This window comes from Macaca mulatta, chromosome 18, assembly GCF_049350105.2.
Source record: "Macaca mulatta isolate MMU2019108-1 chromosome 18, T2T-MMU8v2.0, whole genome shotgun sequence".
Lineage (NCBI taxonomy): Eukaryota > Metazoa > Chordata > Mammalia > Primates > Cercopithecidae > Macaca > Macaca mulatta.
Genome location: NC_133423.1, coordinates 1,615,043 through 1,632,353, shown reverse-complemented (window position 1 = coordinate 1,632,353; position 17,311 = coordinate 1,615,043). Strand labels below are relative to the sequence as shown.

Genomic DNA, 17,311 nt, shown 5'->3' with positions numbered 1-17,311 from the left:
TGAAGTCTGCATTGCCGACACACCATTTAGTTGTGGTTGGATGTGTGTAGTGTGACCTTGTTGAAGTCTGCGTTGCCGATTCTTGTGCAGCCAACACCACCATCCCCTCCAGAACTGTTCCATCTTCCTAAACGGGAACTGCCCCTCTCCCCATTCCCCTTCCCCTAGACCTGGGCACCCACCATCTACTTCTTTCTCTATGGATTGGATGGCTCTAGGGACCTCATGGAAATGGGATCAGACATTGTTTGTCCTTTTGTGACTGGCTTCTTTCACTCAGCATAATGTCCTCAAGGTTGAACCACATCGCAGCCTGGGTCAGAATTTCCATCCTTTTCAAGGCTGAATGACACTCCGTTGTGTGGATGGAGCACATTTTGCTCATCCATTTATCTGTTGACGGGCACGTGGCTTGCTTGCACCTTCTGGCTGTTGTGAATTATGTGAGACTCAGAGATGAGCGTGTCCTTGTCTTGTTGAAGTTCACCAGTTTAAATTGCTTCGTAGATATGGATGCTAACAGGCGATAAACTCGAGACAGCTACTTGCATTGCCAAAAGTTCACATCTGGTGTCTAGAACACAAGACATTCATATTTTCAGACAGGTAAGTATGTATCTTAATCACTTTGAATTTTTAAACATTTATCTCACACAAATAAAGCCTATTGTTTTTCTCAGAATATATGTTCAGTTATTTACTAATCACTAAATATCTTTTTAAAAAGAAATACTGTAATTTTTTTAATTTATAAAAACATGTTCAAATAGATATTTTTAACCACATACATTAATAATGATCAAAAGCTGCTTTTTGACAGATTGAACAAACTCTAAGTTCAAAAGTATTTTTTGGTTATACTATTAGTATTATTTTTTACTATTTTAAAAGAGGCATACTGCAGTTATTTTCAATTTGTAAAAATGTATATTGATAAAAAATTACATTTTTCTACAAGTTACACATACTACATGTTGTCCGAAGCTGCTGTTGTGAAACAAGCTATAAATACAAAATAGGAATGTGTTTTTAATCACTGCCATTTTCAGAGCAAGTGCTGCCTTAATTAGTTCAAAGAAAATTGATAGAAATGATCTAAGTTTATGTGTTTACTGTATGTATTAGTTATGACTAAATTTAATTCAAACAAAAAATAAAAATTTCTTGTTCTTGATTGATGGTGGGTGAACAGACATTCTGTGTCTGCGTCTGTTCTAAATGAATTGCTTGCACCTACAGAAGGAGTTATTTGAATATAATTTACATGTAAATGTAGTTTGTTTTGAAGCATCAGAATCGCAAATTAGGCCCTGAAGACTACTATTTGCAATTAAATTATTAATGCTTCTGATAAAACTTCAGATCAATTTTTGTTGACTTTTCAGTGTTATAGCACCACAAATTAAATTTTTCACAATAAAACCTACCTATTTAAAGATGAGTCTGAGATTGTTAATTTGAACCACATGAAGCTTTTAATTTATTTCGGTCCTATTAATAGGACTATTAATATATCATTTATTTTATGCTCCATAAAATCTCCACAGAAAGAATATGAAAAACCAGTTACGTTGGTTTCTGAAATGTTTTTGTTCAAAAACGAAGGATATTTCAAGATTATGACTTAATTTTACTCTTTTAGGTTTTTTAAAAATCCCTCAGACACTGAGTAAAACCTAATGGAGTAAGTTGAAACCCATGGCAGAGACAACACGAGCAATTAAGTATTTTGCATTATTTGACCTATTATGAAAAGAGATGTATTTACATAACACCTTGGTTTGAGAGCGTCCTGCCTCTTACCCGATGTGTGGCGATGAGGAGCTTGGCCTCCCTGGGCTCTGGTGCCCTGTCGGGTGGAAGCCTCGTTCTGCAGAGCCATGTCCGTGATGCTGCCAGTCAGTGACTCAGCAGTGCTGCTCCCCACACCAGCCTACCCTGGCCTGTTGCTCTGATAAATAATCACCTCGTGGAAATTACAAGAAAATTCTTAATCATTATCATTGTATATTAAGGGAGTATATTTATAAAAGGCAATTACTTTCCCAAACTATCCAGAGGGTAATTATTAACTCACAGGCACCCTTTACGTAAATTTCATCAGCGTGGGGATTCCACTGCATTCCTCACTGTAAGTTTCCTGCTTGCAGTTGCCACAAATGTGAAAATGATTTGTGTTAACTGAGTGGTAGACACACCCAGCACTGCCGGAGGAATTGGAAAGGACCTTCTTCTGCGTCCAAATCCTAAAGCTACTTTAGTTTCAGATGATGACCCCAAAACAGTCCACCGTGACTCTGCAACTAATGCCCTGTTTCTCTGTGCCTCTAACTTAGACAACATTTTAATTTGGGATTCTTTTTTCTCCCTTAATGGAGGTAACCAATCGGGGAGAGGCACATTTGGAGCTGAATGCATTTCGAAGGAAGCATGATTGTGCACTGGTCATATCTGGGGATTCTCTGGAGGTAAGGCTGGACCCTGAGTGAGTACATGTGTGTCTGTCTGTGTCTCTGAGGCAAGGCTGGCCCCTGGCCGAGCGTGTCCGTCCATCCCAGTGCACCGAGGGCTTGTTGAGTCGAGTGCTTTTGCCTGTCTGTGCTGTTTCGGCAGTCTCCGTTCCGTAGCCGCTGCACCTGCCACTCTGGAAAGCAGCCCCAGCCTGAGGAGATGTCAGAGCTGGATCTCAGCGGTTATTACTCCTCCTTTACACATTGAGAGTCTGAAAGCAGGGCTGGGTCACGGTGATTGTTACTCCTCCATTAGACACTGAGAGCCTGAAAGTGCTGCAGGAGACCTGGAGCAGGAGCGACAGGAGCCTGTCCAGCGCTGTGGTTCTGGCTCTCTGTCCTGTCCACGTTGCATCCGCTGGAGCAGGAGTGCCCCAAGTAGCTTCATGCCTCGTTTTCCTCGCACGCGCGGCCCCCGGCTGAGAGAGCTGTGGCACCGGGGCTGGTGGGAGCCTCCCCCTGCACAGCTGTTGCACAGGCTCATGGACTTAATCGTCCTGGACCGTCCCCAGAGCAAGCACTCCAAGAAATCTGGCAGAAGCTGCCCCAGAACGTCACTGGGTCACATGAGGTTGTTCAAGAAAGTCACTAAGGCAGCCTGGATTCCAGGGGAGGGGGATCAGACCAGAAGGTCATGTCGTAGCTCAAATCCCAGAGGATTCTCTCTGGTACTTCAAGTGGAAGAACTTCCCTGGGCAGGAGGATGGTTCCGTGTTATGTAGAATTTCTTCCCATGGTTTTTATATTTTCCCCTGTCCGTGAGTCTTGTGAAGTGATTCACAGAATACTGAAAAGACTGAGAACGGTGGCGTCTGTGGGCTTTGCTCCTGTGGTTTTGCACTTTCTGCATCACACAAATCTGGGACAGCGTTGTCGACCATAAGGCGAAATAACACAGGCTTTGTTGTCCAGGTTTGTCTAAAGTACTACGAGCATGAGTTCGTGGAGCTGGCCTGCCAGTGCCCCGCCGTGGTGTGCTGCCGCTGCTCGCCCACGCAGAAGGCCCACATCGTGACACTGCTGCAGCAGCACACGGGGAGACGCACCTGCGCCATCGGTGAGAGCCGCCACCCCGCTCACGGGGAGGTCTCCAGAGAAACCCGCAGGCTGACATTGACGGGCAGAGTTTGTTCCATCTCTAAAACTAGACTGATTTCGTCTCTATTCATGGAAGTTTCTGAAATAGCTGCTGATGGTAACAAATGAAAAACGTGATGATGGATGGGGTTTTATTTTATCTCACTTTTCTTGCTTTGCAGGTGATGGAGGAAATGATGTCAGCATGATTCAGGCAGCAGACTGTGGGATTGGGATTGAGGGAAAGGTAGGTTCCCCCTTTTATCAACACATCAGCACACACTCAGCACACAGCACACATCAACACGACTCAGCACATGCTGGGCCATTGTACACTCATCACCTACTCAGTGCACATCAGCACATGCTTAGCACACACTCGGTCAGCACACACTCCGCACGTGCTCAGCACACAGCGCACATCAGCACACGCTCAGTCAGCACACACTCAGCACGTGCTCGGTCAACACACATCAGCACGTGCTCAGCATACAGCACACGCTCGGCACACAGCACACATCAACACGACTCAGCACATGCTGGGCCATTGTACACTCAGCACCTACTCAGTGCACGTCAGCACATGCTTAGCACACACTTGGTCAGCACACATCAGCACGTGCTTAGCACACAGCACACATCAGCACATGCTCAGCACACAGCACACATCAGCACACGCTCAGTCAGCACACACTCAGCACGTGCTCGGTCAACACACATCAGCACGTGCTCAGCACACAGCACACGCTCGGCACACAGCACACATCAACACGACTCAGCACATGCTGGGCCATTGTACACTCAGCACCTACTCAGTGCACGTCAGCACGTGCTTAGCACATTCTCGGTCAGCAAACATCAGCACATGCTCAGTGCACAGTCAGCACACACTCGGCACACACTTGATCAACACGTGCTCAGCACACACTCAGCACACTCGTTTAGCACACCACATACGCTCAGCACACACTAGGTCAGCACACGTCAGCACGTGCTCAGCGCATACCTGGTCATTTTACACCCAACACATGCTCATTGCACGCTTGGTCAGAACACATGCTTGGTGAATGCACACTTGGTCAACACGTGTGTTCAGCACACAGTCAGTCAGCACGGCCTGAAGAGCCTGGTGTGTCCCAGGCACTGAACTGTACATTTGAGTAAAGGAGGAATTGGTCAGAGTCCCCTGCTTCAACCCCACATTTCATAAAGACGATCCTGCCACATGCATTAGAGCCCAGCCCTCGGCAACTTGCTGTTGGCGGAGTGGCATGCAGGGAGGTGTCACTCTTAGTCACCTGCCCTCGGACTCAGTCCAGATGTCAGCAGATCGGCCAGCAAGCCTTTCCGTGGCCTCCCTCCTGTTCCCACGCGCCATTCTCTGTGTGGTTCCTCCCTCCTGTTCCCACGCGCCATTCTCTGTGTGGTTCCTCCCTCCTGTTCCCACGCGCCATTCTCTGTGTGGTTCCTCCCTCCTGTTCCCACGCGCCATTCTCTGTGTGGTTCCTCCCTCCTGTTCCCACACGCCATTCTCTGTGTGGTTGCCTGTGTCTCCTGGCTGAGCTGTGGTTTGAGGTTCATCTTCTGTGCCAGCCTTATCTGTGTTACGCTCTCTTTATCCACAGTCACTTAAATGTTAATACAGACACACCCAAAAAGACCTGGAAAATTCACCCAGCTCAAGCAAGTGTGGCTTTTTCCTTGGCTACTTCCTTTCGTAATGCCTTACAACAGAATTGTGAAAGAGGAGATAGATTATTTCTTTAAATATGAAAAACGGAGAACTGCCTTGAAGAAGCCCAAGATGATAGGGGCGTCCTCCCACAGGGCTGGCCCGTGCTCATATCACAGGGCCGTCTTCCGACAGGGCTGGCCCACGCTCAGATCACAAGGGAATGCTTCGACAGGGCTGGCCCAGGCTCTGCGACTCTGCTGACTCCTGTGACACCCACAGACTATCGGAGCCGAGCTCTCCTGAAGTGCTTGTGAGAGCCTGGGCTGGTGCTGGGGGCTCTTCCTGCCCCTGTGCCTAAGACTGTAGGACCTGTCCCCATTGACATAGCTGAAGCTCTAAAAGTCCTGCAGAGAGAACTTCAGTCTTTGTCAAATGTAGGCTGAGTTCTAAAACTCAGCTTTTGGAGTCTGATTTCCAGTGTCCGCAGTGTTTGAAAGGCCCCGTGTGCTTTTCTTTCAGGAGGGGAAGCAGGCCTCGCTGGCGGCCGACTTCTCCATCAGGCAGTTCCGGCACATTGGCAGGCTGCTCATGGTGCACGGACGGAACAGCTACAAGAGGTCAGCAGCACTCGGCCAGTTCGTCATGCACAGGGGCCTTATCATCTCCACGATGCAGGTACTGAGCCTTCTGTGCTGGCACCGAGGAGGGCAGCGTCCGGGAGAGGAGGTGCTGAGTGCTGCTGGAAGTACCTGGGCTGTGCTTAGGAGGTAGCGAGGCCCCTGAGAGGCCTGGGGCCACAGGTGCTTGTGGAACTGACGGTTGTCTTCGTCTGTGGCTCTCTCTCCAGGCTGTGTTTTCCTCAGTCTTCTACTTCGCATCCGTCCCTTTGTATCAGGGCTTCCTCATGGTGGGGTAAGTTACACTCAGCACCTGCCAGCTCATCCAGGGGAGGACATCTATTTTGGAAAAAAACAAAACAAAACATATATAGAAGATTCTTGATACAGTCATCATTTAGAATGAATAATACTGATGTAAAAACAACATTTTACTTGGGTGAACTTCAAGACAACACCTGCACACTTGTTCCTCCTGGGATTTTCTTACTAGATTTTGTTTTCAAGTGGAAGCCATAGTTTGTGTCAGGAACTGTGTTGGATCTGAGATTTTTAAAGGGTCCCGTGGCAGAAGGCGGAGGGACAGAGTGGCCACTGACAAGCCCTCCCGGCTCTCTGCAGCTGCCCTCCCCTGGCTGGGGTTTCGTCCTGCTGTGGGGTGTGGCCAGCAGCGGAGAACAGTGCGTGCGGGGATATAGCGTGGCGTGCGTCGAAGCAAACACCGTCAGTCTCTCCCGGGCAGGAATGGAATCTCATTTTCAAAGATAACAGCACCAGGGCTGTGCGTGGTGGCTCACGCCTGTAATCCCAGTGCTTTGGGAGGTTGAGGTGGGCGTGGGTGGATCACCTGAGGTCAGGAGTTCGAGACCAGCCTAACATGGCGAAACCCTGTGTCTACTAAAAATACAAAAAAATTAGCCAGGCGTGGTGGTGTGTGCCTGTAATCCCCGTTACTCGGGAGGCTGAGGCACAAGAATCACTTGAACCTGTGAGGTGGAGGTTGCAGTGAGCTGAGATCATGCCATTGCACTCCAGCTTGGGCAACAAAGCCAGACTCCATCTCAAAAAAAAAAAAGTAAAGATTTAACAGCACCAGTGTCTTAGAAAAGGACACCAAAAGTGCAGCAGGCATGCGACGTGCATTGAAAGCTGAGCTGATTTTGCCGACCACGCCTACCTTATCTGCAAAACAGGAACTTCCTATGAAGGATGAATAGGTGGGAATTTCTCTTTTCCTCCTCCTTTGTGGTTATGCCTAGAAATGAAATCAGTGTGACTGTTCATGTTGGCAGCAAACTAAAAGCGGCCTCTCCTCTGCCGCTGACCTCCCTGACCCCTGCAAAGCTTATTCCCACCTTAACCAGGTTCTACCCCACAAGGAGTCTCAGAAAATACTTTAATAGTAACAGCTGCTGGCCTCAGTGCTGTCGGCATTGAACATGCTTTCATCCCCACCTTGTCCCCACTTCATGTGTGAGAAAAGTGAGAGACCCAGAGAGCTCAGGAACTTGCCCGTGGGAGGCCCAGCTCAGACCTGAGTCGTCAGGGGCTGCCGCCGGGTGCTCCTCCCCGTCACGCAGCCACCGAGCTTACCCCAGGTCCACAGAGAAAACAGAGTCCTTTCTCCCTGCAGAGCTGTTTCTAATCCGCAGTCTAAACACCGTTTCACTCGACAGCTCCCTGAATCCCAGGAATTCCTCACAATTTTAGCAAAATACAGGGAAATATCAGTCTGTGCGTGTATTCGGTTTTTGATAAACATGTGAGGTTCTCTTAAGTCACCTTCTTCCCAAGTCACAATCCCTGAGAGGCGCCCGCATCATCCTGAGCTGTCCAAGGAGCATTGCCATGCACAGAGACACACTTGGGTCTCCGCCTTCCTTCCGTCTCCAGTCTTCAGGTCCTCTCTGTCCTCTGGCCTCCACACATGATGTCCCCTTGGCCTAGACCACTGCCAGATGTCCCCATTGTCCTTGCTTCCCCGGGAGGCCCCGGCCCCCCGCCACGCTGCACCTTCACACCCCCATTGTCCTTGCTTCCCCGGGAGGCCCCGGCCCCCCATGCTGCACCTTCACATCCCCATTGTCCTTGCTTCCCCTGGAGGCCCGGCCCCCCCACGCTGCACCTTCACACCCCCGGCCACACAGTTGTATTTCCAGTTAGCGTCCTATTCTGCATGCTCTGCAAGGACAAATCACAACGTATATCAGATTCTCATACCTGCTGTGGGTTTGTCAGTGTGAACTTCAGTGTGTGTGAATTTCAGAGGAGGGCCAGACTCTGGCGGATTCTAGGCCCCACACCCCAAGCCTCAGGACAGCTGAGTTGTGGGACTCACAGCTACCAAGACTCCTGGGGCACCTGCCTCGGACTCCACGTCCTTCGCCTGCACGTGTTAGCACCGTTCCTCCCAGGGTATCGGGAGCCTGTCCTGTGGTCTTAAAAATCACTTTGAATAAAGTAGGTAAGAGCCTGGGGAAACCTTCACATGTGTCTTCAGGCTTCTCTCACCCCTAGCCCTTCATCTTGGCACAAGTGCCTAGGTTTTAGACCCCTGCCTGCTATAATCACACAGGGAGTAACCCCGTTGATCATGATCGTAAGCATTGCAGACTCCCGTTTTGTGGCCCACAAGGAAAGTGCCATCATCGGCCCTGGGCTATCCTGTCCACTGAGGCTCCCTCAGCCCCAGTATGAGGTAGCACAGGATGACACTGTGCATCCATGGTGTCACTTGAGCCTTATTTCATGTCTCTCTGTGACCAAAGAATGTCCCAGCAACCTACCAACTCATAGCCCATACAGTTGATGGAAATCGTGGTAGGATTTGTGCTAATATTCTCAGCTTCCCATGAATTTCAATAATGTTTTCTGTAGTACTTCAAACAAAGGGGAAAAATCCTAAAGGTGCAGTAAGTGCTAACTCTTTTTAAATAGGTTTTCCCATCGCCTACATCTTTACAGTGATTATTACGTTCATGACTTTTTTTTTTTTTTTTTTTTTGAGACAGAGTCTTGCTCTGTCGCCCAGGCTGGAGTGCAGTGGCGTGATCTCAGCTCGCTGCAACCTCTGCCTCCTGGGTTCAAGTGATTCTCCTGCCTCAGCCTCCCTAGTAGCTGGGATTACAGGTATGTGCTACCACGCCCAGCTAATTTTTGTATATTTTTAGTAGAGACGGGGTTTTACCATGTTGGCCAGGGTAGTCTCGAACTCCTGACCTCAAATGATCCACCTGCCTCAGCCTCCCAAGGTGTTGGGATTACAGGCATGAGCCCTTTCACCCAGCCTAGTTGCTTTTAAATAGTATCGAATTTGCACAGTAATGCTGATTGCATCTTGAGTTTGAATAGTGTGCTTCTTCCTTGGAAGTCATAGAAAAGCATAACCATTCTCACCTTCTTTCGTATTTTAAAAATCATGGATTTGAAACATTGAAAGGAAAATGTAGGGGACCATGGAGATTATTCTTTAAAGAACTACTGCTTGGGTTAGCGAGGCCTGGATGCCTGCCTCACAGCCCGAGTGCTCCACGGTGTCCCCAGCTCCTGTTCCTACAGCTCTTCTTTATAGTGGGCTTTATGTAAAGTCACTCTGAGTGTCCGTCACGCAAGAAATGTCTGTGACTTTCTTAAGCACTCATACTCTGAATTTGGTTAGGTGGGAGCTTTGGAGGGGCAATGCTTTTAGTTAATCTTTGAAAATAAATAATGAGTTTGCCTTCACCTAAGAAATAAATACCAAGAAGTGAGCAAAAAGCAACATGGTGTTTTTACAAAATAACATCTAACTAGACCAAAATCATGGCTATGATAGAGAAACTGGCTCTAGAAGCTAGAGGACAGTTGACAGAACTTAATTCCACAAATATGGTTTTCATCTACGTTCATTTCATCAGCTCTGGAGGGAACTGGTGGCCGAGGTGACTTTCCTGAAGCAAGAGGCCCCAGGAGCAGGAAGGACTAGGCATACTCAGTGCACAGCAGGGAAACCAGGGAGGGACCAGGGACCCTGGGGGGCATGAAGCTGGTGATGGGGAACCCTAGGGCATGGGGAATGGGGCAGCAGGAGGGGCTGGGAGAGACAGGACAGCCTGGGGAGGCTCCTGTGATCCCCAAGCCCACCCTGCCCTTGCTCCCCAAGCAGGCCTAGGGAATGCCATGCCCTCCGCCAGAAAGAGAGCTCCTAGGCCAAGTCCTCATGGGGAACCTCTGTGGGGTGCAGCATTGTGCGCTTTGGCAAGCTGGAGGCTCTGAGAGAGACTCCTGATCTCATGAGCCCACAACTCATGTTCCACGGAAATGCTTTGGGAAACGCTAGTCTGAACTGGCCGGAGGTGTCTCCCCAGTGACTCTGGCAGCTGCCCGCAAGGATCTCACACACAGTGCCACGGCATAGCAGCCATTCCTGGGTGTGGGTCTCCTTTATGCCCTTGCTAGTGACTCAGGTGGAGAGCCTGTGAGCGCTCTTGTTAAAGTTAGATTGAACCTTAATTGAGCACCAAGAAGGTGCGTGACATCCCGAGAGAGGGCTCTGGGCAGGAGGAGCACAGGCAGGTCCCTCGGAGCCGTGTCCAGACTTGCAGGAATGGGAGGCTCTGTGGGTTTGTCAGAGAGGGTCTTCAGAACTTCCGCTTCCAGCCATGATTGGAATAACAGGAAACAGATTTATCTTCCAAGCCTAATCAAGTGGAAAACATGAGAAAACACATGAAACAAATGTTTTCAGACATTGGATAGGAAGCAGTGGGGACGGTGGTGCCTCTGAGAAGAGAAACAACTCTCCCACATCTAGAACCAACAGCCAGACAGCCTCGAAACCTCTGTGTTTCAACAGCCAGACGGCCTCGAAACCTCTGTGTTTCAACAGCCAGACGGCCTCGAAACCTCTGTGTTTCAACAGCCAGACGGCCTCGAAACCTCTGTGTTTCAACAGCCAGACGGCCTCGAAACCTCTGTGTTTCAATAGTCCTTGTACCTGAGATGAAGTTTCTCAGCGTAAACTTCAGTGTGTGCACATCTCCGAGGAGGGCCAGGCTCTGGTGGGTTCTAGGGCCCCTCAACCTGTGCCCAGGTTGGCACAGACTTCCAAAGCACAAACATCATGACGCACTGAGAATAAACTGAGATGATGGACTTCATAAAAATTAAGTTTTTGCTCTTCTAAAGACAGTGCTAATCAAGTAAAAGGCAGACAAGAAGGAAATACTTTCAATACATATCTTCAACTCGATGAAACAACTCAGTTTTTTTTTAAGATGAAATATTTGAACATCCATCACAAAAGAAGACATAAGAATGGCAGTAAGCACAAGAAAATGTATTTAACATCATTAGTTACCAGGAAAGATAAATTTAAGCCACAGAGAGAGTTAAGGCTCTGCCACCGCGGAGGCCAAGCCGAAAGGCCGAGCGGCGTGTTGGCAGGCGGGCAGCAGGGCGGCACTGCTGGCGAGAGTGCAGATGGTCCAGCCACTCCAGAAAGCAGACTGGCAGTTTTTATGAAATTAAACATTCACTGTCCATGCCCCAGCAACCTCCCTCCTCAGTGTTCACCCAGGAAAAAGGAAAACACTCATTCTTCCACTCAGACTGGCACCAGGACTCTCACCACTTCAGCTGTGATCTCCACAGACTGGGAAAACTCCAACGGCCGTCCGCCGGGGGTTGGAAGAGCTGCGCTGTGTCCATCGCCCTGCAGCACAGAGAAAGCAGAGGACACACTCGGCAAGGTGGGCGAGCCCCAACACCACTGGCCTGGAGAGACCCACCCGCAGAGAGCAGAGACCACCCGGAGAGAATAGCCAGGTGTTAGAGAGCTTGCGGGAAACAGCCATTTTTGTGGGACTCGCGGCAGCAAGGGAAGCAGGGGTCTCCCACCTGGCGCATCACAGGCCTCCTCCTGGCGGGTGACGGAGATGCTCTGCGTCATGATCACACCGTGTTTCCATGACGCTTGTCAAAACTCATCGCTCACATGCTGAAAGTTACACCTCCAGAGAGTAGGTGAAAAGGAGGCAGCAGTGGGGTTTTTGTTGTTAAGGGCTGAAGAGATAGGGAGATTTCTGGCATAAGTAAAGCAAGAGTTCTCATAAATGCACATACAGAAATCGTGACTGCACGTGGTCCTTCCTGCTGGTGTGAGCGAGTCACAAGCCGCACGGCTGAGTGTCCACATGCCTGTGTGCACGCAGAACAGGACGCCCGCCCTCGCCAGGCATCGCCAGGGGATGACCTGCCATCTTAACTCCTGGTTGGGCTCTCCTTGAATTATTTGTCCGTGTTCCTAAATCCTAAGCAGAGTGGGAGTTCTTCAAAGAAAGTTAACAAAAGTGATTAAAGATTTCGAGGGAAGTACAGCAGTGTTGTACAAGTTCAACCCAATAAATTAAAGTTGAATTTCTGGATAAAGTTCTCTGAGCATGTAGATGTTTAGTGCCCAGCAGTGACCCGTCAAGAAAACAATGTGAGCTAGACTAAAAGTACCTTAGAAGAAAACGTTTCTTATAGAACCCACAACAGTTTTAAAAATAGAACAGTCTGTGACCATGGGATCTCAGTCATATTAAAACAGAATATAGCCTTTAGGTATCCGCATGTTTCCAGGCTACAAGATAACGTGGTGTCATGGGTGTTTCTGGTTCTCTGCCACTGGGTCACTTTCCCAACCTGAGATAACTATGAGAATGCTTTCTCATAGGTGACAATGTCATTTAACAACAACGACAAAAAAAAAAACCCAGCCAATTGCAGTGGCTCATGCCTGTAATCCCAGCACTTTGGGAGGCCAAGTTGGGAAGATTTCTTGAGGCTAGGAGTGTGAGACCAGCCTGGGAAACATGGTGACACTCCATCTCTACAAAAGAACATTAGCTGGGCATGGTGGTGCATTCCTGCAGTCCAGCTACTCAGGAGGCTGAGGTGAGAGGATCAGCTGAGCCTAGGAGGTCAAGGCTGCAGTGAGTCATGATTGTACCGTTGTACTCCAGCCTGGGCCACGGAGTGAGACCCTGTCTCAAAAAAAAAAATCCCAGCTCCACTTCCGGCCCAGCTCCACTTCCGGCCCAGCTCCACTTCCGGCCCAATTCCACTTCCAGGACGGTGGGAGGTGGAGTAGATGGGTTTCTCCCTGCTCCTTGTGCTAAGTTGAGCTTGAAACTGTGGGCATCACACACAGAAGGCTCTGAGTGGGGAGCGAGGTGAACAGAGGGGCAAGGGGCGAGGCGGCAGGAGCTCCCCACATTTTCCAACAGCTGGAGCTGAGGGAGCCGGCAGCCTGGAAACGCCCATGGGTGCAGAAATTTAAAATTTGAAAGTCCCAGCAAGGGCCCAGCCTCTCCAACCGCAGGTCCACAAAAGGGGCGCCAGGACGACAGATGACTTTCAGATGATCGTCACTCTACTCCACCCAGACGCCAGGGAAGGGCTGTGCCCGCCTCCCCCTCCCCAAAAAGGCAAGTGGAGAGCTGAAAGTGCCACTTCACGAGATGTAGCGAGGCACCCAGCATCTCCAGGGTGATGGAATGGGAGGCAGGACTCCATCCCCAGTGTCGAGGATAATGAGCCCCTCAGTGTCAGTGGAGGCCGCACAGGGAGCCTGAACCCCTGCCCCTGCACAGCAACAAGAACAGTGCCCTCTTCTCCCCACCGCAGCAGGGTCAGCACCCTTCAGAAAATTCAGTCTCATACGCAGTACCCGGAATGTCAAGGCTTCCGTCAGTCCTTTGCCATACCGAGAACCAGGAAGATTTCAAGGTGAATGGAAGACAGGCAACAGAAGCCAGCCCTGAGATGGCAGAGATGCTAGAATTCTCTGACAAAGACTGGGAAACAGCCATTACCAACATACTTGGAGCAAATGGCAAAATAGAACAGCCCAGCAGACAAGATACAGAGCAGAACCAAATGGAAATCTTAGAGATGAGAAATAACCCAGACAAAAAATGCCACGACTGGGCTTAGCAGCAAAATAGAAGGAACAGAGGAAGGACACAGTGAACTGGAAGATAGAAAAACAGAAAGTCCTCAATATGAACAACAGAGAGAAAATTGACTGAAAAAAAAAATGGATCAGAGCCTCAGGGACAGCAAAATGGTAACTGTACCGTTTGTGCCGTGGGAGCCCTGGCCTCTGACCGTTGGTGCCATGGGAGTTCCAGGGGAGAAGGGACAGGGCAGGGCTAGGAAAGTACTTGAAGGAATAAAGACTGAAAACCTCCCAGATTTGGCAAAATACATAAATGCACAGATTCAAGAAAGTAAGCAAACCCTGAACAGGATAAAGTCAAAGATAATCGTAATCAAACTGGTGAAAACTAAAGACAAAGAAACACATTGAAAGCAGCCAGTGGGGTGACAGGGCATGTTGGGGATAATTGGAAACCGTGCAGGCAGAGGGATTCAGGTGCTGGAGAAAGGCCTCATGGGCACGGGATGCTGCAGCCAGTGAGGGCCACTTCCAGAAGGGAAAGCAGGTGTTGGCAAGACTTGTGTCCAGCAGTCCCTAAAGAATCTCCAAGCTCAGCCATGAAGGAGCAGTCCCATTAAGAAAAGGACAGAAGGCACAGAGGCAGCCACCCTGTGTGTGAGGGGATGCACAGACCGCAAGCAAGCCCGTGAAACGATGCCCGCATCGTCAGCCACAGAGACCAGGTTAGACCACAGGGCGCTCCGCCTCACACCTGCCAGAATTGTGGGGAAGAGTCATGGAAACTGGGTAGCTCTTATATTGCTGTGGGAGCATAAATCCTACTATCTGGAAGATGTTTTAACAATTTCTTTGAAAAACTATACCGCCACCATGTGACCTAGCACCCACACTCCCGGGCGTTTATACCATCTCACTCGGCACTCCTGTCTAGACCTAGCACCCACGCTCCCGGGGTTTATACCATCTCACTCGGCACTCCTGTCTAGACCTAGCACCCATGCTCCCGGAAGTTTATACCATCTCACTCGGCACTCCTGTCTAGACCTAGCACCCATGCTCCCGGGGTTTATACCATCTCACTCGGTACTCCTGTCTAGACCTAGGACCCATGCTCCCGGAAGTTTATACCATCTCACTCGGCACTCCTTTCTAAACCTAGCACTCATACTCCCGGGCGTTTATACCATCTCACTCGGCACACCTGTCGAGACCTAGCACTCACGCTCCTGAGGTTTATACTATCTCACTCGGCACTCCTGTCCAGACCTAGCACTCACGCTCCTGAGGTTTATACCATCTCACTCAGCACTCCTGTCCAAAATAAATGGAAACTTCGCCAAAAAATCTGTGCAGTGAATATTTACAGCAGTTTTATTTGTGATAATCAAAAACTAGGGCTAACCCAGATGTACTTCAGTGGTTAAGGAAACTGTAGTTCATTTGCCTGCCACTAAATAGTAAGCAATAGAAAGAAATTACCTACTGATACAGCAGCAACCTAGATGAATCTCCAGAGAATTGCGCTGTGTAAAAGACACCAATCCCCAAAGTTAGCCTGCTGGACATTCTTGAAATGACCAGATTAGAGATGGGGAACAGATTCTTGGTGACCAGGGAATAGGGAGGAGGCGGCAGAGGGAAGTGGTTGCAACTACATAGCAGCCTCAGGAGGGACCCTGTGCGAGGGGCCCTGGGTCTGGAGGTGTCCGCGTGAGGGACCCTGTGCGAGGGGTGCCCTGGGTCTGGAGGTGTCCGTGTGAGGGACCCTGTACGAGGGGTGCCCTGGGTCTGGAGGTGTCCGCGTGAGGGACCCTGTGCGAGGGGTGCCCTGGGTCTGGAGGTGTCCGCGTGAGGGACCCTGTGCGAGGGGTGCCCTGGGTCTGGAGGTGTCCGCGTGAGGGACCCTGTGCGAGGGGTGCCCTGGGTCTGGAGGTGTCCGCGTGAGGGACCCTGTGCGAGGGATGCCCTGGGTCTGGAGGTGTCCGCGTGAGGGACCCTGTGCGAGGGGTGCCCTGGGTCTGGAGGTGTCCGTGTGAGGGACCCTGTGCGAGGGATGCCCTGGGTCTGGAGGTGTCCGCGTGAGGGACCCTGTGCGAGGGGCCCTGGGTCTGGAGGTGTCCGTGTGAGGAACCCTGTGCGAGGGATGCCCTGGGTCTGGAGGTGTCCGTGTGAGGAACCCTGTGCGAGGGGCCCTGGGTCTGGAGGTGTCCGCGTGAGGGACCCTGTGCGAGGGGCCCTGGGTCTGGAGGTGTCCTTATGGATCCTGGTGGTGAGGTTCACACTACACTTATCTAAGATGTTACCAACGGGAGAACTGGGTAAAGATCACAGAAAATCTCTGTGCTATTCCTGACAACTGCATATGAGTCTACAATGATCTCAACATAGAAAGGTAAACATTTTTAAAAATCATTCTTCTCCCTGTAAGCATTTGTGACTTATAAAACATGCTACTGTGCTCTGAGATAAATATTCAGTCTCCGCAATCATCTTACTTGGTTGCCAAATTACTTTGTTGGTTTTTGTGGAGTACGTTTTGGTGTTTTTGAAACTGTGACCTCTAATCCAGAGGTCTCTTTATAGCCGTGTGGTAGAAGTTTCTCAGGCCCGTTGCACTCCGCTTTTGGTCTTGCAGGTATGCCACCATATACACCATGTTCCCAGTGTTCTCCTTAGTCCTGGACCAGGACGTGAAGCCAGAGATGGCGATGCTCTACCCGGAGCTGTACAAGGACCTCACCAAGGTATGGGCCTCAGGCAGGCTGTCTGCCTCAAGACTGGCACTCACGCCTGGCATTTTACACGAGTGAGAAACAGGCCAGTCAGGAGGCATTTCCAAGCATTTTGTGAAAAACGATTCTCTGTCCTTCAAGACGTTTTTTATGTCTCCTAATTATTTTTGGCATTTTCTCTTTGAGTTAAACTTCAAAAGGGGAAAAACATCTCAGGGAAAAAAATTTCTCAAATGTTTGCAACAAAGCTCTAATATCGTACGTAAAATTAGAATTGTAAAAGATGCTCTCACCATTTGTGGAACTTTCATGAAGTGAGCTCACCAAATGTCAGAGAAGAGCTCGCTTCGTAATTTCTGTAGAAAGGCTCCCGGACAGTGTCACTGCACCTGCTGCAGAAGTAGCGTTCCAAAGCTGGGGAACCCATGGGCTTCACGTTTCCTGTGTATTTCTAAGTCTGTCGATAGTTGTGGATTTCACAATTATATCTGAAAAGTGACTGACAGCATGCGTCTGTCCCTGGGGTCCATAGACTATTTTTGCAGTGATGCCACCAAGAAAAAAATCCACCCCAGGAAACTTCAGTTACCTGAAACTCTGCAAAAGATGCATTTATTTGGCTTAAAACTGTGCTCTGTTAGGATTAAAGGAGGCTTTGAATTTATCATATTCTTACAACAGCATATTTTATAGCATAGAACGTGTAAGGATGCAGGGTAGAAGAGAGGCTTAGCTCTGCAGACACAAATCATGGTAACTCTGGTATTTTCCAC

General features: G+C 49.5%; 1 protein-coding gene across 29 annotated transcripts in view; it reads left to right on the top strand.

Annotated features, from left to right (window-relative positions):
* The window catches only part of ATP9B (ATPase phospholipid transporting 9B (putative)), a 295,624-nt gene that overhangs the window by 260,737 nt on the left and 17,576 nt on the right, over window positions 1-17,311 (top strand). For all 29 annotated transcript variants that reach the window (XR_013408181.1, XM_077974850.1, XM_077974843.1 and 26 more), the window contains 7 exons: window positions 508-606; window positions 2,379-2,468; window positions 3,423-3,567; window positions 3,770-3,834; window positions 5,782-5,937; window positions 6,110-6,174; window positions 16,442-16,550. Coding sequence is in view for 28 of the 29 variants with exons in the window: in XM_077974850.1 (XP_077830976.1) it covers window positions 508-606; window positions 2,379-2,468; window positions 3,423-3,567; window positions 3,770-3,834; window positions 5,782-5,937; window positions 6,110-6,174; window positions 16,442-16,550 (729 nt within the window). In the remaining variant the exon portion in view is untranslated. The remainder of the gene's footprint in view (window positions 1-507; window positions 607-2,378; window positions 2,469-3,422; window positions 3,568-3,769; window positions 3,835-5,781; window positions 5,938-6,109; window positions 6,175-16,441; window positions 16,551-17,311) is intronic.